This window comes from Mandrillus leucophaeus, unplaced genomic scaffold (assembly GCF_000951045.1).
Source record: "Mandrillus leucophaeus isolate KB7577 unplaced genomic scaffold, Mleu.le_1.0 Scaffold754, whole genome shotgun sequence".
Lineage (NCBI taxonomy): Eukaryota > Metazoa > Chordata > Mammalia > Primates > Cercopithecidae > Mandrillus > Mandrillus leucophaeus.
Window position 1 is genome coordinate 464,693 of NW_012108186.1, and position 18,571 is coordinate 483,263.

Genomic DNA, 18,571 nt, shown 5'->3' on the forward strand with positions numbered 1-18,571 from the left:
CTCCACCTCCTGGGTTCAAACAATTTTCCTGCCTCAGCCTCCTGAGTAGCTGGGATTACAGGTGTGTGCCACCATGCCTGGCTAATTTTTGTAATTTTAGTAGATACGGGGTTTCACCATGTTGCCCAGGCTGGTCTTGAACTCCTGGCCTCAAGCGATCCACCTGCCTCTGCCTCCCAAAGTGCTGAGATTACAGGCGTGAGTCACTGTGCCCGGCTGTAACACTAACTATATTTTTAATATATAACTATAGGTAAATCAATACACCTTGGAATAATTATAAGTATCATAACAAATAGAAAATGGAAAAATAATTTTCTACTATTATAAGTGTGTATTTTATATCCTGTAAGCCCCTTTACTTTCTTTCACAGCATGTTAAATATTGACTGAAGAAAACAATTTAATGATATTAAATCATCAACAGAGTAAAAAGTAGTTAGATTTGCCTTGAAATACAAAAATTATTTATTTACAGCACACCAAGAACCATGTAACAGCACTGAGTGAAATTTCAACAAATGTTTTTTCTGTATCATCTCACTTCAAGCTGGGGCCTCATTACAGAACAAACCCTTGCTAGAGCAGGAGTTGGAGCTCTTCCCCCACGTTTGGGAGGAGGCTTATCTTGGCCTCCCACCTCAACCCTTGGGAGGAAGCCCACCTTTTGTAGAAATCTTCATCATGGATAACGATACATTTCACATTTTTCTTTAACTCTGTCACAGTGAAGATACCCGATGACCAGCAATGTAGAGGAAGAGGGGCTGCCCAAGAACAACATAAAGGATGTGAAAGATTGTTTAGAATTCAGGGCAGAGGCAGAAATGCAAAAATTCCTGAGCTTCTGCCTCTATCCAGCCCACAAGGAAAGGGTGAGAGGCAAGTGAAAGTGATAGATGATGGTGCTGGATTTCAGAGGGAAGCCTTGTTGGTTTTGGCAATGCCTGTTCCTATTGTTAGAACACCCAGCACACTGCTGGCAACTCTCTAAAAGAATATGACAAGTTTAACATGCAAAATTAATGCTCTTCTCCTGCATCATAGGATGTTATAAATAAAGCCGTAGCTTTTTATACACTATCAAATGGTATGCCACCCAATAGAAAGAAGATAAAGGAAACCCAAGAAAGCTAATTTTAAGAGAGGGGAAAAATGACATCACTGATGCATTTTAAACACATTTCAAAATACATTCAGAAGTGTTCACACATTGTGGGGATACAGGAAGTCTCTGGCCCCATATACAAATTGCGCGCGTGTGTGTACATGTGTGTGTGCCAGTGTATGTCAGTGGGTGTAACAAATATTTCGAGACGTGACAAACAGTTCATGGATTTTACCTGTAGGAGAAAGAGTACATGTTATCGTGGTGGCCCAGTTTTAAGGTAAAAATTAAGTCTTGTTCTAAATCCTTCATTTTCCAGACCAGGACCATCTCTCCCCACGGCACACGGAACCCTGGACCCTGCCTCCTACCTGTGCTGCTGTTGCTGCTGGGGCTGGCCTGGGCGGGTGGTGGGGGCTGCCCATCACTCAGCTGCTTCACTCGTTTGCGGTGGGATTTGCCGTTGGAATGCACCTGAGCCTGGGCTGCAGAGTTCAGCTGGATGTTGCACACCTCACAGAAGGAGAAAAGAATTTTCTTTTTCTCTTTGCTCAACTGGTCCTCAGGCCTGTCGTTCTTTATCCCCTTTTCTTCAAAGCCCCGTAGAAAATTTGCCATATTCATGATTCCATCTTCAAGATGGTTGTCAGGGCTTAAGGAGTACCTCATGCCTAAAAATCAAAACAAGTACAAGTGCTTCTGAAATTACATAACCCTTCTTATTTTCTAGTATGATTACAATTCATCTTTAATGGTTTAAGTTAAAATTTGCCCAGCTACCCAGTGGTTACTCCTAGAAAAATAATCATCAGAAGTACCTAAGTAAGCAAGTATGGTCTTTCAACGTGAGTTCCTTGTGCCTGGTGGTTTTGGAACAGAAGTTCCTTTCGCCTGGAGCCCTTTTACCCCATCCTTGCCCGTCTTCCCATCACCTCCCACCCTCTTTACTCTTTTAACTTCCCACCCATGAGATCTCCGCTGGCAAATTACCTTCTACATGAAACCCTTTCTGACCCTGGACACAAGGCAAGATCTGGTTATATGCTCACATCGTGCTATGTGACACCTATCAGAGTATGCATTTCTTAGGTAATTGTGCACTTACTTGGCTTATGTCTGTCTCCCCATTAGAGTATAAGCTCTATGAGGATAGTCACTTCATCTCTGGATATCCCTTAGGCCTACAACTGCACCTTTTACATAATAGGCATTCAAATTTTATTGAAGGAAGGAATAAATGATGGTATGAATCTGGGATTGTGAAAATGTTCATGTGCAGACACAAACGTATACACAATCAGCATATACCTGGGCATATACAAACAGATACATGCCTTAACTGCAGGGGAGGTAACAAAGAACAAAACACCATATGTCTGCAACTTACATTGGGCTGTGTTCTAAACGTCCCTTGATAAGTCAGCTGACAGGAATTTGGACATATTTTCTTATCCTTGTAGTGAAACAAGTTGTTTCATTACATTAGCCCATTAACATCAATTTAATATTTGATGGAGTTGAAATGTAGAACATCTGAAATACAGAATAATATAAAATTTTAGTAAACTGGTAATTGAAAAAGAATAAAATAGAATAAGACACAATTTTGTATATTTTTAAGTATTGTTATTTTCTTCATTTGTTTAGATAAAAGTACAGACGTAGATTACAGACTAAGGGAAGATTCAAAAAGGATTTTCAAAACTTTGAGACCCTTGATTGATGAAGATTGTCTTGACATTTTTTTTCAGTGCCATTTTATGTAATTTTTCATTTTAGTTAATACCAGGAATACCAGCATTTTCAAAATTATCGGTGGGATTGTAACAATGTTTTGGTTTACAATTTGAATAAATAAAAAGACACTTCCCAAAAAAAAGGGGGAGGGGAATTTGGCAAAAATTAAGGGAAAAGGGTATGTGTGAGGAAGGATGGCTGAGGTGGCAGTGCTGTGCCATAAGAGATGAAGAGTTTATATGAAGGAAGGATTGTGGCTTGTAAGGGACTTCTGCTTATAGAACAAACAAAGCAAGGCATTGGCTTTCAACAGTCCTTTTGATCCAAGTTTTCTCAGAGCTCTAAGAAAAGGAATGAGCTACTAGAGACAAGTCCATATTTGGAGTGTTCACAAGCAGGATGTTTAAAATTCAGAAAAGGCATAACCATAAAACCAGATATTGATTCTAATGTACAGTATGCCAAAAAATCTCCTTGTACATAGCCATACATCCAATTGTGAAGGTTGTTTGAACACTTAATTTCGATATGCAAAATCTACTTGTCCCTTTTAATTCTTTAACCTGATAATGCCATTTTAAGGAACTCTCTTACACAAAATTTTCCAAGTCAATCTATTCCTTTTAGCTCCGGCCTTAAAGTCTGCTCAAACTATGCAGAAATCAGGTTTAAGCAGTTCCTGTAGCTAAGCTACAGAAAATAATTCAGCTATAATTGAAATGGGGTTTGAACTGCACATAAATATTTTTTCTTTTATTCCTTAAACCTAAGATATTATGTTATCACAAAGTCACTTTTCTCATACAACTTAAGAAAATATCAGTGCTGTATTAGTTATGTTCAAATATCTATATCTTCTCTTAAAATATTAAAACACATAATAAGAATTAGTTGAAATAAGTAAGTGATTTTTAAAATGAGCTCATTACTAACATTTTGCCCTGTCTAGAAAACTAATCCACTGTGAAACATAAGAAAAGCCAGTAACGTTTAACCTTGCAGAACGAGGCCAGGCACCATCGTACTCAATCATTGAAACCTAAGTTTGTATTTCAACTCAAGCAAGCAAGATCCTTGACTCAGTGGAGAACTGTTGACACTTTCATCTGACAATTTAACCTTGGAGGTGCCCAGGCTTGTCCATATTGCAAACTAATACATGGTATTTCACAGACGCGAGACATACATCATAATGTTCCTACGACTCTTTTGTTTGCATTATCTTATAAAAAATAAAGCCATGTTACCTGTGCTTTTATGATTGTCATTTATCCTGGAAAGTATTCTACTTTTGATTTATTTAAATATACATATTTTAAGTAGGAAGAAAGAAATCTTTCATATAAAATAAATGGCTCTTCTAGAATTCTGCAACCTTTCAGAGTACCAGCATCTTTCATAACCTTTCAACTGTATTTCAATTCTCCAAGAGTTACTCTCACAAGTGATCTCCCAAACCTCCAACATCGCATTCATGGGCCACTCTAGAAAAGATCCAATGCCTGGGGGTGGGGTATGCATTCTGTTCACCAAATCCCAATTTATTAGTCCTAGTTCTGCCTTCACACTTCCTTCTCTCTCAGGGGAAAAATAAGGTCAGCTTCTGTTAATAGCCACTTGCAACCAAAGTATATTTAGCTGCAGAGGTCTTGGGGAAAAGACCTAGAGGTGGCAGAGAGGCAAGCTATCAGAGTCTCAGCATCCACTTTTGGCCTGAGATGATATAATTTCTAGGCTTATAATATGTGTGAATGTGATAACATTTATAATGTCAGCTTTCTCGCTAAGGGGAAAGTAACAGTGAGTTTAAATGGAAGAAGAGAGAAAAATCTCACTTTCTATTTTAAAGTTTTTCATCAGACTATCTTAATTACATGTTTCACTTGAGTGGGAGAGAAGGACCTTCGGGGGTGTCTGATTTTAAACAGAGCAGTGGGCAGCACTGTGCTTTGGACTGCCAGGAATGACTGTAAGAAAAGTCAGGAAAACTGAACCAAAAATTCTATGCTTTTTTTGTATTATTTCACCAGATTAGATGACCAACAACTTAACATTTGTAAGAGAATAAGATATTTTAGTGCAGGCAAAAGAATGAGAAAAGGTTGGTTCTTGAGTTGCTGCTTTTGGAGAAAAGAGCTGATGAATTCAAACTGGACAGTCAGGGAATATCCAAAGGAGTGATTTTAAATCACTAGGAGGCAATCCATCAGGAAATTTTCCAATGTTACAACTTTCCCTAGGATTTTCCCTGACCTGCATTGTTATCCAATTGTTTTCTATAATTATTTGAAAAAAATATATGACACTGATCTGGGGGTAAAGACATCTCTGTTGCACATGTACAGTAAAACAATCTTTGACTCAGAGTGGCCTCATCAGATGGAGAACAAGTTAAGAGACTGCCTCCCCTTCTATGTAAGTGTGAAAAGGCTCATTCTCCAACTCAAGTCAATCAGTTTTATCCACTTCCCATTAATTCCTTAACCCCTAACAACTTGGCTTGCAACTCCTTTCCACAGGTAGTGCTTGTCTTTGCAAAGTCACTATAAACACTTCTAATTGCCAAATCCAAGATGGCCGTTTCCTTACTCCCCACTTTCCCTGATGTCTTCGTGATGCTCCCTCGCCAGGGTCTCTTCCCACCTCTGCATTCCTGAGGCATCGTGTTCACAAAGTTAGCACAACACACAATTCTTATATTATTGGTTTAATTATTTATATAGTTTTATGACATGTATATGGTTTTACTTATTCACTCGCTCATTTCAGTATATTGTTACAGACTAGGTAGGCAGAGGGCAGGATGCCTGGGAGAAAACAGTGAACGTGGTCAAGGAGATGTCTGAGAGGACCAAACAATCCAATGAGAAATACAGAGGAGAAAACAAGGAAGTTACAACAAAGAACAATAAATTCTTTGGAAAGGTATACATTTTCTTCCCTTGCTAGATTTTAAGCTCCTTGAGTATAAAAACTATGTTTTTTTCATCTTTGTATCCTCAGCATCTAAGATTGTGTTTTGTATAAAATAGGCACTTAATCAATGTTGGCTGAATAAATGAACGTGCTGTATTTGTGTGGGAGGGTGTGAGGTGAGCGGGGTGGGAGGTCAGTGTGATGTGTGTGTATATGTGTTTTATGTGTTTGTGGTCTGTGGTATATGTGATGTGTAGTGTGTAGGGTGTGTGTGGTATGTGCTGGGGTGTATAGGTGTGGAGTGTGTGTGATATGTCTGTGGTCTGTGTATGGTATTATGTGAGTGTGATGTGTATGAGTGTGGTGTGCATGGCGTATGAAGTATGTGTGGTGTGTGTGGGGGATGTATGGGGAGTGTAGGAGGTATATGGGTATAGTGGGGGGTGTGTGTGGTATATGTAGCGTGTGTAGTATGTGTGTGGTATGGGCGTGGGGTGTATGCGTGTGTAGCATTGGTTGTGAACCCAGTAATGAAGGTCAATGTTTTCTTTCTTTTTTTTTTTTGTTTTGAGACGGAGTCTCGCTGTGTCACCCAGGCTGGAATGCAGTGGTGCCACCTTGGCTCACTGCAACTTCCACCTCCTGGGTTCAAGCGATTCTCCCCTCAGCCTCCTGAGCAGCTGGGACTACAGGCACACACCACCACATCCAGCTAATTTTTGTATTTTTAGTAGAGACAGGGTTCCACAATGTTGGCCAGGATGGTCTCGATCTCCTGACCTTGTGATCTACCTGCCTCGGCCTCCCAAAGTGCTGGGATTACAGGCATGAGCCACTGCACCCAGCCAAGGTCAATGTTTTCTAATTATTTTAGCTTGTATGTGGGCTAAGCACACAGCTGTTTGCATTCTAAGATTAGGAATGGTAATAACGGTGTGCTCCCCAAGGAAAAAGCATCATCACTCATCTGCAAACTAAAATCCCAACTGTTTAGGACAGTCTTTCATCCTGTATTTAAAAATAAGGCTTAAAGTTCAAATTCTGACAAAACATGGGTATACTGCGTCAGCATCTATGTGACATTAGCTCTTTCCTGCAACCAACTTTCTCAGGCAATGGAACACGGGGTATTGTGGGAAAGTTTGGGGAATACTTTGTGAAAATTAAAACACGTAGATGGAGAAGATATAGGGCTCTGGCATTGCTTTTTACCCATTTAACTATGTTGAAATGCCGGTGCTGCCTTCTGAACTTCTACGCATAGGGAGGCAAAAAGTTGAGTTCTGAGTACCAGACTACAAACAATTTCTTTCCCCAAAATACAGTTTCGGAGAAAACTAAGAGAATGTTCAGCGAAAACTAGAGAATGTTCATTTCACTGAATGTTTTTGTATATTTCATAATAGGATTCAGATATGAGAGGCTGTATTTGATCCAATTCAACTAATCATTTATTAAACACTGATTATAGACAATACGCTATACTTGCCCCTATGGTTAAAGAAATGTATAAAATTAAGAACCTTAAAAAGTAAAAAGCTTGTGATACACTAGAAGAGGCAATCCTTCTGCTACTTGTTGTTTAGGAGAGTGACTATGGAGAACTCTCTGCATAACAGTCCCCAAAATACTTTGAACTTTTTACATTTGAATGAAATTATTGCTTAGTAATTGATTTCACTAGACAGTTTTTTGGTCTCATTTTTTCCCCAAGTACTTACTGGCACTTTGTTGAGTACTAGTGAAATAGATTTTAATTGGGGTGCTCTGGTCTAGCGTGAATCCCAAGAGATTGGGATTATTTGACATCAATGGATGAGTCAGAAAAACTGACATTTAAATGTTCCTAGCAGTTTGTTTCCCTTGTGGAAAAATTTTGAACTCAGCTTTGGAGGTGCACTACTTCTTTATTTTGGAAAAAGCATCTTAGAGGATCTTCATATTATGTAAAGGTAAAGCATAGACGCTATTCTGCAATGGAGGCTCTGGAGATAATATAGCTCCAAGGAACTTAATCTGCTTTCCACAATCATATAAAAGGTTGTCTTCACTGTGACACAGCTGCATCTCTGCAAATTATCTTTTCTTTCATAAAATATTTCTTTCCTGCAAGTGCATTTAAATTGTATTGTCCCTGAAAGTTTTTGTTAGATGCTGGGAGATGAATGTGTTCAAGTAGTTAACTACAGGAGATCAGTGGGGACTGGAAGCTGCAAGAACATGAACACATCTTACCTCCAAAAGAACAGCCTGGAATTGTTGAAGCTTGAACTGGACTATACTGCATGGACCCCATATTTGGGGTCATTCCTGATTGAATAAACCCAACTTTGGAGAAAGTACTGATGTTGTTCTGAATTATCCTAAGAACTAAAGAGAAAGATCACACGTTTGTAGAAGGGTGCGAGAAGGAAGAGATGTTTTCATTGTCAGTCTTGCCAGAAGATTGACAGGGGGCAGGAAACAGACACTGAGAGGTATGAGACTGTGACTGTTTCTGGGCCTGAGGGAACAGGAGGCCTAGGATCCAGACATATGAATCTTGTTCCAGGCATTCCTGCTGTGGAAGGGTAAGCTGACCCTTGAAACGGGGTGACAGGCCTGAGACCGGGCAGAGAAGATTTTGCACAATACAAAACACCTGAGGAGGGTTTTGGCCCATGCAGGGAACCCCCATATCTATTTACAATTGTTGAAGTATCCTCTTGTATAACATCCCACACCTTTTTTAAAAATCTTCAAACCATCAGTGAAGTCATGCAAACATCACAATTGATCTTCCTATTACTGTGGGGAATTGTGCAAGAGTCTGGGATGGCATCTGGGGTGAAAGCCATATATGGAAGGGTAGGAACAATGGGCTGAGGGATGCTGGTGACCAACGACAAGGAAGTTAGTGGTCCAAAACCACACAGCTGGTTAAGATGTTGAACAACAACTGGCTTGGGATATCTCAGGGGCTCAAAAAATGTTCAGGATGGGAAACTGATAAAACATTGGAATTCTTGCAGCTAGTAGGGGAGATATTTGAACTATTTTTTGAATTAGGTAATATGATGGGCAAACAGGCTGGGACATTTATGTTACCTAAATGTAAAGAAGATAAGGCTACTTTATTCTCACTTATTATTGTAGATCCAAAGTCAATCAGATGTCTAGCACTTACAAGGTTCTCCACAAATCTTTGACAAAATAAAATAAGTGTTATGGTTAATTCAGCTATAGTTCAGCTTCAGCCAAAAGCTGATAGTTAATTTGTTCCTGGCCTTCAGAAGATCCAACTGTTCAACACCTATGTAAATCAGTATCTTTTCCAGCATACTTGTTCATCAAAGTATCTCAAGCTATGGTCACATACAAATAGCATAATGATGACAATAATGAGAACAAGGAATGGATTTTATTTTTAATGCAAGAATATCAATTGTATATGTATATTTCAGATAAAACTAGAATTGAAAGTATTATTTTATGCTTATGACATTGAGACTCTATCGGTAGAAGGAAAAGTATTTCTTCTTACAAGCATAAAATGTCACAATAATTAACATGAAAGCTGTTAATTTCATGAAAAATCAATTACAAAATTTCTTAATTAGTTAAATAGAAAAATAAATTGACAGCTAAATGTAGCACTAGCTAAGTAACTATGGACAAAACATATACATACTCTGAAATACACATATCTATAAACAAATACTATTAGGATGGAAATTATACTATAACTCTAATCTTTGTAATGATATTAAATAAATACTTAAGCACTATTTTTTTAATTTCATGAAGGCATGAACTTTTCTAGAGAAAACGGAATCTATTTGAGAATTATTCTCATCTTTTAAAGATGAATTAAAAGCAAAAGATCAGCTTTGCTACCTCTAAATAAATTATTACCTCAAAAAGATAATTAAGTAATACTTAACTCATAACACAATTTTTACTTCCTCATATCAAGAGGTTTTCTTTTCTTTTCTTTTTTTTTTTTTGGAGGGGGCAGCGGGGATGCATGCTTGCTCTGTTTCCCAGGCTGGCAGGCAGTGGCACGATCTAGGCATGCTGCAACCTCTGCCTCCTGGGTTCAAGTAATTCTCCCACTTCAGCCTCGCAAGTAGCTGGAATTGCAGGTATGTGCCACCATGCCCGGCTAATTTTTGTATTTTTAGTGGAGACAGGGTTTCACCATGTTGTCCGGGCTGGTCTCAAACACCTGAGCTCAAGTGATCCGCCGGCCTCATCCTCCCTAAGTGTCAAGAGTTATTTTTAATCATAGAATTGGGCTTTATTCTTAGTCAAATACTGATTTTAACAGTTAGCTTTTGGTATTCAACCAAAATGTGTATGCAGTATACCCCCAGCTATGAGAACAAACAATCTTTATTGACTGGGCTCCATAGTCTTCTTTATATGAGGAAGTCTAGATTCCATTCTCCCTCCACCCTGCAGGGCACTGCTGTGCAGCATGAAACAGCAGCAGAGCACAAGACAGCAAACTGCAAAATATAACCAACATAAAAACCTGGGCAAGGGCAGATCTTGCAGCTCTGTTCCTCCTACTACAATTTCCAGGGCTGGAGTGCAACCATATACACTTTCCTAAGAGGGTCCTGGAAGCACCCCAGCAAGTCAATAGCTGAGTCTTCCTGGGAGGTGGGACTGAGCTCTCCTACCTGCTATGGAACATTCTATGGGTGGAAAGGAACACAAGCAATTGAACGGATGGATTCCTACAAGACAGACCCATCCATCAAGGAAGTAATATTTTCAGTTCACTGAATTCTCAGGTCATCTTTACAAGTTTACAAACAAGAATGGTATTCTCTGGATTTTGCTTTGTGGGAAAGTATAGGTAGAGTCAATCAAAGAGAACACATTACATAGTCTAGTTTTATTTCCAGTCATAATTTCTATATGGTCCATCTAAACACATTTTTGAAATTATTGCATTTTTATTTATTATAAAAGTAATTTATATCATTCTAGAAATTCTGGAGAATACAAAGAACAGAAAAAAGATTGGAGAAAAATCTTTCATATTCCTACCTAAGTGAACCACAGTTTGTTACACGTGCATAACAACAACAATAAAAAAGTGAACCAAAAACATTATATGTTTACTTCTGGTCTTTTTCATTTATAATTGATACACAATAATCATTCATGTTTATTTCTAGCCTTTTAAATGTGCATATGGTTTTCACAGAGTTCCGGTTAAATAACAGACTTGTTGAGAGTTGAAATACATAAACGTATTAGGACTGAGCTCTTAAATTGATTATATTCAACTACAATTTCATTAACAAGAAGTTGATGATCTGTTTTCCTCTTGTATGGATCGAATGCAACTGTAACCAGTATTCTAAAAATCATAGTGCTGTAACAGGGTTTGCCTTGGTCAGGGCGGTCAGACAAGATGTGATGATGGTGAAACTAAGAGCTAAAGAATGAAGAGCAGTAGAGGGAAAAACACTGCAGGCAAAGGAGATCCTATGTACAAAGGTCTACAAGCGAGATGAAAGATGGCAGGTGTGACAAACTAAAAGCAGCCTAGTCCATCTAGAGTGGAGAGAGCAGGGCAGAATGAGATGTGAAATGAAGCTGCAGAGCAGAGCAGGGCCCGGTCGTTCATGCAGGCCTTTGCAGGCCAATGTGAGCTGTCAGTCTAGGGAAAGTGCAGAAGTGCCTTAAACTGGGGGCCTGATATGATCAAATTTGAGCTGTGAAAAAAACCACAACTGGATTCAAAAATAGGGTGCAGAATAGAGAAGGTGTCATGTGGATGCGGACAAGTTCAGGACTATTTCAATTTTCCAGGCAAGAGAAAATGGCACCCGGCCCTGGAGGGTGATGGTGACAGCAATGGAAGAAGTGGATTAATTCCAAACACTTGGAGAAGAAACATCCCATCCACATGTCTTGGATTAGGTGGGCCTGGCGGCAGAGGGAGAGACTAGTGTCAAGTATGACTCCATGGTTCTAACCTCTGAGTGGGTCTTGAAAGTACCTGGGCACAAAAAAATGACAAATATGCGAGGTAATGGATATGTTACTTACCTTAACTTAGCCATTCCACAATGCACCCATATATTAAAACATGATGTTTATATATTTTTTATTCATTAAAGACATAATTTTTAAGTACCTAGGACAGTTTTTAAAAATATTGATGCCAGACTCCCATCGCTACAGATTCTGATTTAATTGGTTGCTGCTGGGGTTGGAAGAGAGGGTAAGTGGGTGTGGCAGCTGGGCCTAGTAGCATAACCCTTCACAGGGGATTCTAATGGGCAGCCAATGTTGAGAACCACTGCGCTAGATTGCCGCTATTTGAGAGTAGGTTCTTCTCTAGTCTGAGACCCTACTGGGCAGCCAACAACAGACTTTACCCTGCCACCAACAAGATGTGGAAAGAGCGTTTGATTGCTTCATGTTAGAGAATGAACAACAGTATTTCCAGGGTCTCCTTTGCCCCTAGAAAAGACACAAAAGTCCAGGCTGTTCGTTCCAGAACCTTCTTCTCAAATCATGGATGCTTCCCTCTCATCTCTAAGGCACAGGTGTCCTACAGGGCTGGCAAGATGGGGCTTCCTGACCCACACCATGGCTGGGAAGCTAGAGTCCCATACAAAATTCTCAGGAGTTAAGCCCAGCCCTCATTCTCTAATTTGAAGAATTTCTTTGAATAAACATCACACTGCCTCTCTGCTTCCTTGTGTTTTCTGTTTTCCACACTTCCATTCTGTCTCCTTGGAGTGACTGTCACTTGGTTTCCAGCACATACCTGGAACTGAATCAAATGTGCCATGACCTTGTTTGAACCTCATCCCTGACTGTAGGCTACTTCCCTACTAATTCCCTTCTCTCCCAGTTAAGAAAACTTTTTATTCCAAACATCACAATAGGGTATTCTTCCTAACTCTTCCTGAAAGGTTTGTTGACAATACGTATTTGGAAAATCAAGTATATGTAAGGATAATTTTTCCAAAAGTGACATTTAGAAATATTTGAGAAATATTAATTTAGGATAACTTATTGCCAAAGGCAACTGTTTTCTTAGGCAATAAATTGATACTGTATCTGTAATAAAAATAATCAAACTTACATAGGCTAGTCAAATGACTAATCAGACAAATAAGAGCACTTTTGCCCAGGGAAAATGCTAAATTGAACAAAATGCCCAGTCAACAGATTAAACTGGGACTGCCCCAGGTAAAATGGAGCATGTGGTCACTCCATGCTTTAAATTACTTTGCATTTTCGTATTTCAAAACTAGTTTATTTATTCTCCCCAATTAATCTGTAGATTCAATGCAATATTACCCAAAATCCCGGCAGGTTTACTTTTTGCAAACTGACAACATGATTCTGAAATGTATATAAAAGGTAAACGAACCAAGAATAGCCAGGGCAATTCTGAAGAACAATGAAGAAGCAGGACTTACACTAAGTCACAGCATATTATGAGGTTCTATTAATTAAGACAGTCTGGTTTTGGCCCAAGGGAAAATAAACTGACCAATGTAACAGAAGTAAGAGTCCAGACACACACACACCCCCGCATATATATATTAATCTGATTTATGACAATACTGACAAAGGTAACTTATGACAAAGTGGTAAAAAGATAGTAATTTCAATGAATGGAGTAAGTTGCTTGAATATACATATTGGAAAAATTATCTTGATCCTCACCTTCACTGTATGTCAATTCCAGAAGGATTGCAAATCTAAATGTTAAAGAAAAAATAATCAAGTTTTTAAAGGAAAAGAGAACATCTTCATGACTCTGGAGTAGGCAAAGACATAGAAAGTATTAACTATAAGAGAAAAAATTGGGGCACACTAAAATTAAAATTGTTTCTTCAAAGAAAAACAACCAACACAAACTACTATGAACACCTCTATATACACAAAGTAGAAAGACTAGAAGAGATGGATAAATTTCTGTACACATTCATCCTGCCAAGACTGAGCCAGGAAGATATTGATTCCCTGAACAGACCAATAACAAACTCTGAAATTGAATCAGTTGTAAATAGCATATCAATAACAACAACAAAAAAGCCCGAGACCTGAGGGATTCATAGCCAAATTCTACCAGATATACAAAGAAGAGCTGGTACCACTCCTATAGAAACTATTCCAAAAAACTGAGGAGGAGGGACTCCTCCCCAACTCATTCTGCGAGGCCAGCATCATCTTGATACCAAAACCTGGCACAGGCACACACACACAGAAAAGGAAACTTTCAGGACAATATCCTTGGGTGAACATTGATGCAAACATCCTCAACAAAATACTTGCAAACGGAATCCAGTAGTACATCAAAAAGTGAATCTACCATGATAAAGTAGGCCTCATCCCTGGGATGTAAGGTTGGTTCAACACATGCAAATTAATAAATGTGATTCATCACATAAGCAGAACTAAAAACAAAAACCACATGATTATCTCAACAGACACAGAAAAGTTTTTTGATAAACTTCAACACCCCTTCATGTTAAAAACCTGCAATAAGGTCGGGCACGGTGGCTGAAGCCTGTAATCCCAGCACTTTGGGAGGCCGAGACGGGCGGATCACCAGGTCAGGAGATCGAGACCATCCTGGCTAACATGGTGAAACCTCATCTCTATTAAAAAAATACAAAAAACTAGCCGGGCATGGTGGCGGGCACCTGTAGTCCCAGCTACTCGGGAGGCTGAGGCAGGAGAATGGCATGAACTTGGGAGGTGGAGCTTGCAGTGAGCTGAGATCCGGCCACTGCACTCCAGCCTGGGTGACAGAGCGAGATTCCATCTCAAAAAAAAAAACACAAACAAAAACAAAACCTGCAATAAACTAGGTATTGAAGGAACATACCTCCAAATAATAAGAGCCATCTATGACAAACCCACAGCAACATTTTACTGAATGGGCAAAAGCTGGAAGCATTCTTATTAAAAACCAGCAAAAGTCAAGGATGGCCTCTCTCACTATTTCTATTCAACATAGTATTGGAAGTCCTGGTCAGAGCAATCAGACAAGGGAATGAAACAAACAGCATCCAAACACGAATAGATGAAGTCAAACTATCTGTTTGCAGATGATATGATTCTATATCTAGAAAACTCCATAGTCTCAGAAAAGCTCCTTCAGCTGATAAGCAACTTCAGCAAAGTTTCAGGATATAAAATCAATGCTCAAAAACCACTAGTATTCTTAATACCAATAATAGCCAAACTGAGAATCAAATCAGAAAGGCAGCCCATTTACAACTGCCACAAAAGAAGTAAAGTATCTAGGAATACCATTAACCAGGGAGGTGAAAGATCTATATGATGGGAATTACAAAACACTGCTCAAAGAAACGAGAGAAGACACAAACTAATGGAAAAACGTCCCATGCTCATGGATAGGAAGACTCAGTATCATTCAAATGGCTATACTGCCCAAAGCAATTTACAGATTCAATGCTATTCCTATCAAACTACCAATGACATTCTTCACAGGACTAGAAAACAATATTTTAAAATTCATATGGAACCAAAAAATAGCCCGAATAGCCAAGGCAATCTTAAGCAAAAAGAGCAAAGCTGGAAGCACCACATTACCCAACTTCAAATTATACTACAGGGCTACAGTAACCAAAACAGCATAGTACTGGTACAAAAACAGGTGCTTTGACCAATGGAACAGAATATAGCGCCCAGAAATAAGGCCATACGTCTACAAGCATCTGATCTTTGACAAAGCTGACAAAAACAAGCAATGGGGAGTAGATTCCCTGTTCGATAAATTGTGCTGCGATAACTTGCTAGCCATATGCAGGAGATTGAAGCTGGACCCCTTCCTTACACCATATATAAAAATCAACCCACGATAGATTAAAGACTTAAATGTAAAATCCAAGACTATAAAAACCCTGGAAGACAACCTAGGCAATACCATCCCGGACACAGGAACTGGCAAAGATTTCATGACAATGACACCAAAAGCAATCACAACAAAAACAAAAATTGCCAGGTGGGATCTAATTAAACTGAAGAGCTTCTGCACAGCAAAAGAAACTATCAACAGAGTAAACAGACAACCTACAGTATGGGAGAAAATATTTGCAAACTATGCATCTGACTAAGGTCTAATATCCAGCATCTATAAGGAACTTAAACAAATTTACAAGAGAAAAACAACTCCATTAAAAAGTGGGCAAAGGACATGACAGTCACTTCTCAAAAGAAGACATACATGCAGCCAAGAAGCATATGAAAAAAAGCTCAATGTGATCGATCATTAGAGAAATGCAAATCAAAACTGCAATGAGATACCATCTTACACAAATCAGAATGGTGATTATTAAACAGCCAAAAAGTAACAGATGCTGGTGAGGGTGCACAGAAAAGGGAACACTTATATATACTGTTGCTGGGAGGATAAATGGGTTCAACCATTGTGGAATGCAGTATGGCGATTCCTCAAAGAGCTAAAAGCAGAACTAGCATCTGACCCAGCAATTCCGTTACTGGGTATATACCAAAAGGAATATAAATCATTCTGTCATAAAAACCAATGCACATGAATACTCACTGCAGCACTATTCACAATAGTAAAGACATGGAATTAACCTAAATGCCCATCAATGACAGCCTGGATAAAGAATATGTGGTAAATGTACACCTTGGAATATTATGCAGCCATAAAAAAGAATGAGGTCATGTAACATGGATGGAGCTGGAGGCTATCATCTTGAGCAAAGTAATGCAAGAACAGAAAACTGAATACTGCATGTTCTCACTTGTAAGTGAGATGGTAAGAACTTGTGAACACAAAGAAGGGAACAGCAGACACTGGGATCTACTTTAGGGGGAAGAATGGGAAGAGGGAGAGCAGCAGAAAAGCTAACTATTGGGTACTTGGCTTAATACGTGAGTGGTGAAATAATCTGTATAACAAACCTCTGTTCATGTGTTTACCTATGTAACACACTTTCACATGTACCCCCGAACCCAAAATACAAATTTAAAAAAGAATAAAACTGTTGCTTCATCTAAATACAACATTAAGATATTTAAGAGGCAACTCCCAGAGTGGAAAAAGATATGTGCAATACATATATACAACACATTACTCTCATATGAAAACTCCTTTAAATCAACAAGCAGAAAACCCAATAGAAAAATGAACAAAAACTGTGAATTCAGAAAAGACGTATCCCAGTGGCAAATAAACATGTGAAAAGGCACTCAACCTCATTTGTCATCAGGGAAATGCAAATTAAAGCCACAATGTGATATCATTATCTTCACCAGTGTGGTTAAAGTAAAAATGACAGAAAATATGTGTTTCATGAAGATGTGCAGCAATCAAAACTTGTATATGTAGGTGGAAGTATAAAGTGGTACAGCCATTTTGGAAACTGGCAGTGTCTACTAAGCTAAGCATATGTATCATCTAAGACACAGCAATTTTAATCTTAGGTATACTATGTCCAACAGAAGTATGTATATATCTTCACCAAATGGATACATATTCACTATAATGTTCACACAAGCACGACTTATAATAGTTCCAAACTCAAAAGTACCCAAATATAATATATTTACCCATTCACAGCATCTCAAGATTAATATTGAGCAAAATAAGCCAGTCCAGAAGTTTACAAATTATACAATGTCATCTATTTACATAAAGCATGAAAACATGTAAAACAAATCAATGCTCTTAGAAGTCAGGCTAGTCATTAGCTTGGAGGAGGTGAAGGTTCAAAGGGATGGGTAATGACTTGAAGAAAGCACAACACAGACTGATACATGTTCAAATTGAGGTATACTCAATTTGTAGAAATCCATCGATCTGTACATTTACAATAGGCATACATTTCTGGATGTATACCATACTTTAATAAAATTATTAAAAGTTATATGTTCACAAAGAAAATTTATTATTTAAGAAATACATTTTGAAAGTCTATGGCTGCCATCAACAGTGAGTCCTCTGGTGAATCCAAACAAAATAAATCTGGAAAGGATTTGCCATTTTGATGCCATTAAGAACATTTGTGATTCACAGGAGGAGCTCAAAATATCAGCATTCACAGGAACTTGGAAGAAGTTAATTCTAACCCTCATGGACGACTTTGAGGGGTTCAAGAAACACTTAAGTGGAGGAAGTAACTGCAAGCGTGATGGAAACAGCAAGAGAAGTAGAATTAGAAGTGGAGGCTGAAAATGTGACTGAACTGCTACAATCTCATGACAAAATTTTAATGAATGAGGAGTTGCTTCTTATGGATGAACAAAGAAAGTGGTCTCTTGAGATGGAATCTTGGTAAAGATGCTGTGAACACTGTTGAAATGACATTAAATAATTTAGAATATTTCATAAATTTAGTTGATAAAGTAGCAGCAGGTTTTGAGAAAATTGATTGCAATTTTGAAAGAAGTTCTAATGTGGATAAACTGTTATCAAACAGCATTGCATGCTATAGAGAAATCTTTTGTGAAAGAAAGAGTACATTGATGTAGCAAATTTCATTGTTGTGGTTTAAGAAATTGCCACTGCCACCCCAACCTTCAGCAGTCACCACCCTGATCAGTCAGCAGCCGTCAACACTGAGGTAAAACCCTCCACCAGCAAAAACACTGTGACTCACTGAAGGCTCAGATGATCATCAGCATTTTGTGCAATATTTTTCACTTAAGGTATGTATATTTTTTACATATGATTATAGTATAAACGTAACTTTTACATGGCTGAGAAACCAATAAATCTGTGTGGCTTGCTTTATTGGGATAGTTGTTATTTCTACTGTGGTGGTCTGGAATCCAACCCATGAT

The 18,571-nt window shown here is 38.5% G+C and overlaps 1 protein-coding gene across 1 annotated transcript in view; it reads right to left on the bottom strand.

Annotated features, from left to right (window-relative positions):
- Nucleotides 1-18,571, bottom strand: part of ZNF385B (zinc finger protein 385B) — a 572,754-nt gene that overhangs the window by 325,220 nt on the left and 228,963 nt on the right. Inside the window, exons 2-3 of the mRNA XM_011966298.1 lie at nucleotides 2,496-2,641; nucleotides 1,480-1,779 (exon numbers count right to left, since the gene is read on the bottom strand). Of these exons, the coding sequence (XP_011821688.1) occupies nucleotides 1,480-1,777 (298 nt within the window). The 5' untranslated portion in view covers nucleotides 1,778-1,779; nucleotides 2,496-2,641. The remainder of the gene's footprint in view (nucleotides 1-1,479; nucleotides 1,780-2,495; nucleotides 2,642-18,571) is intronic.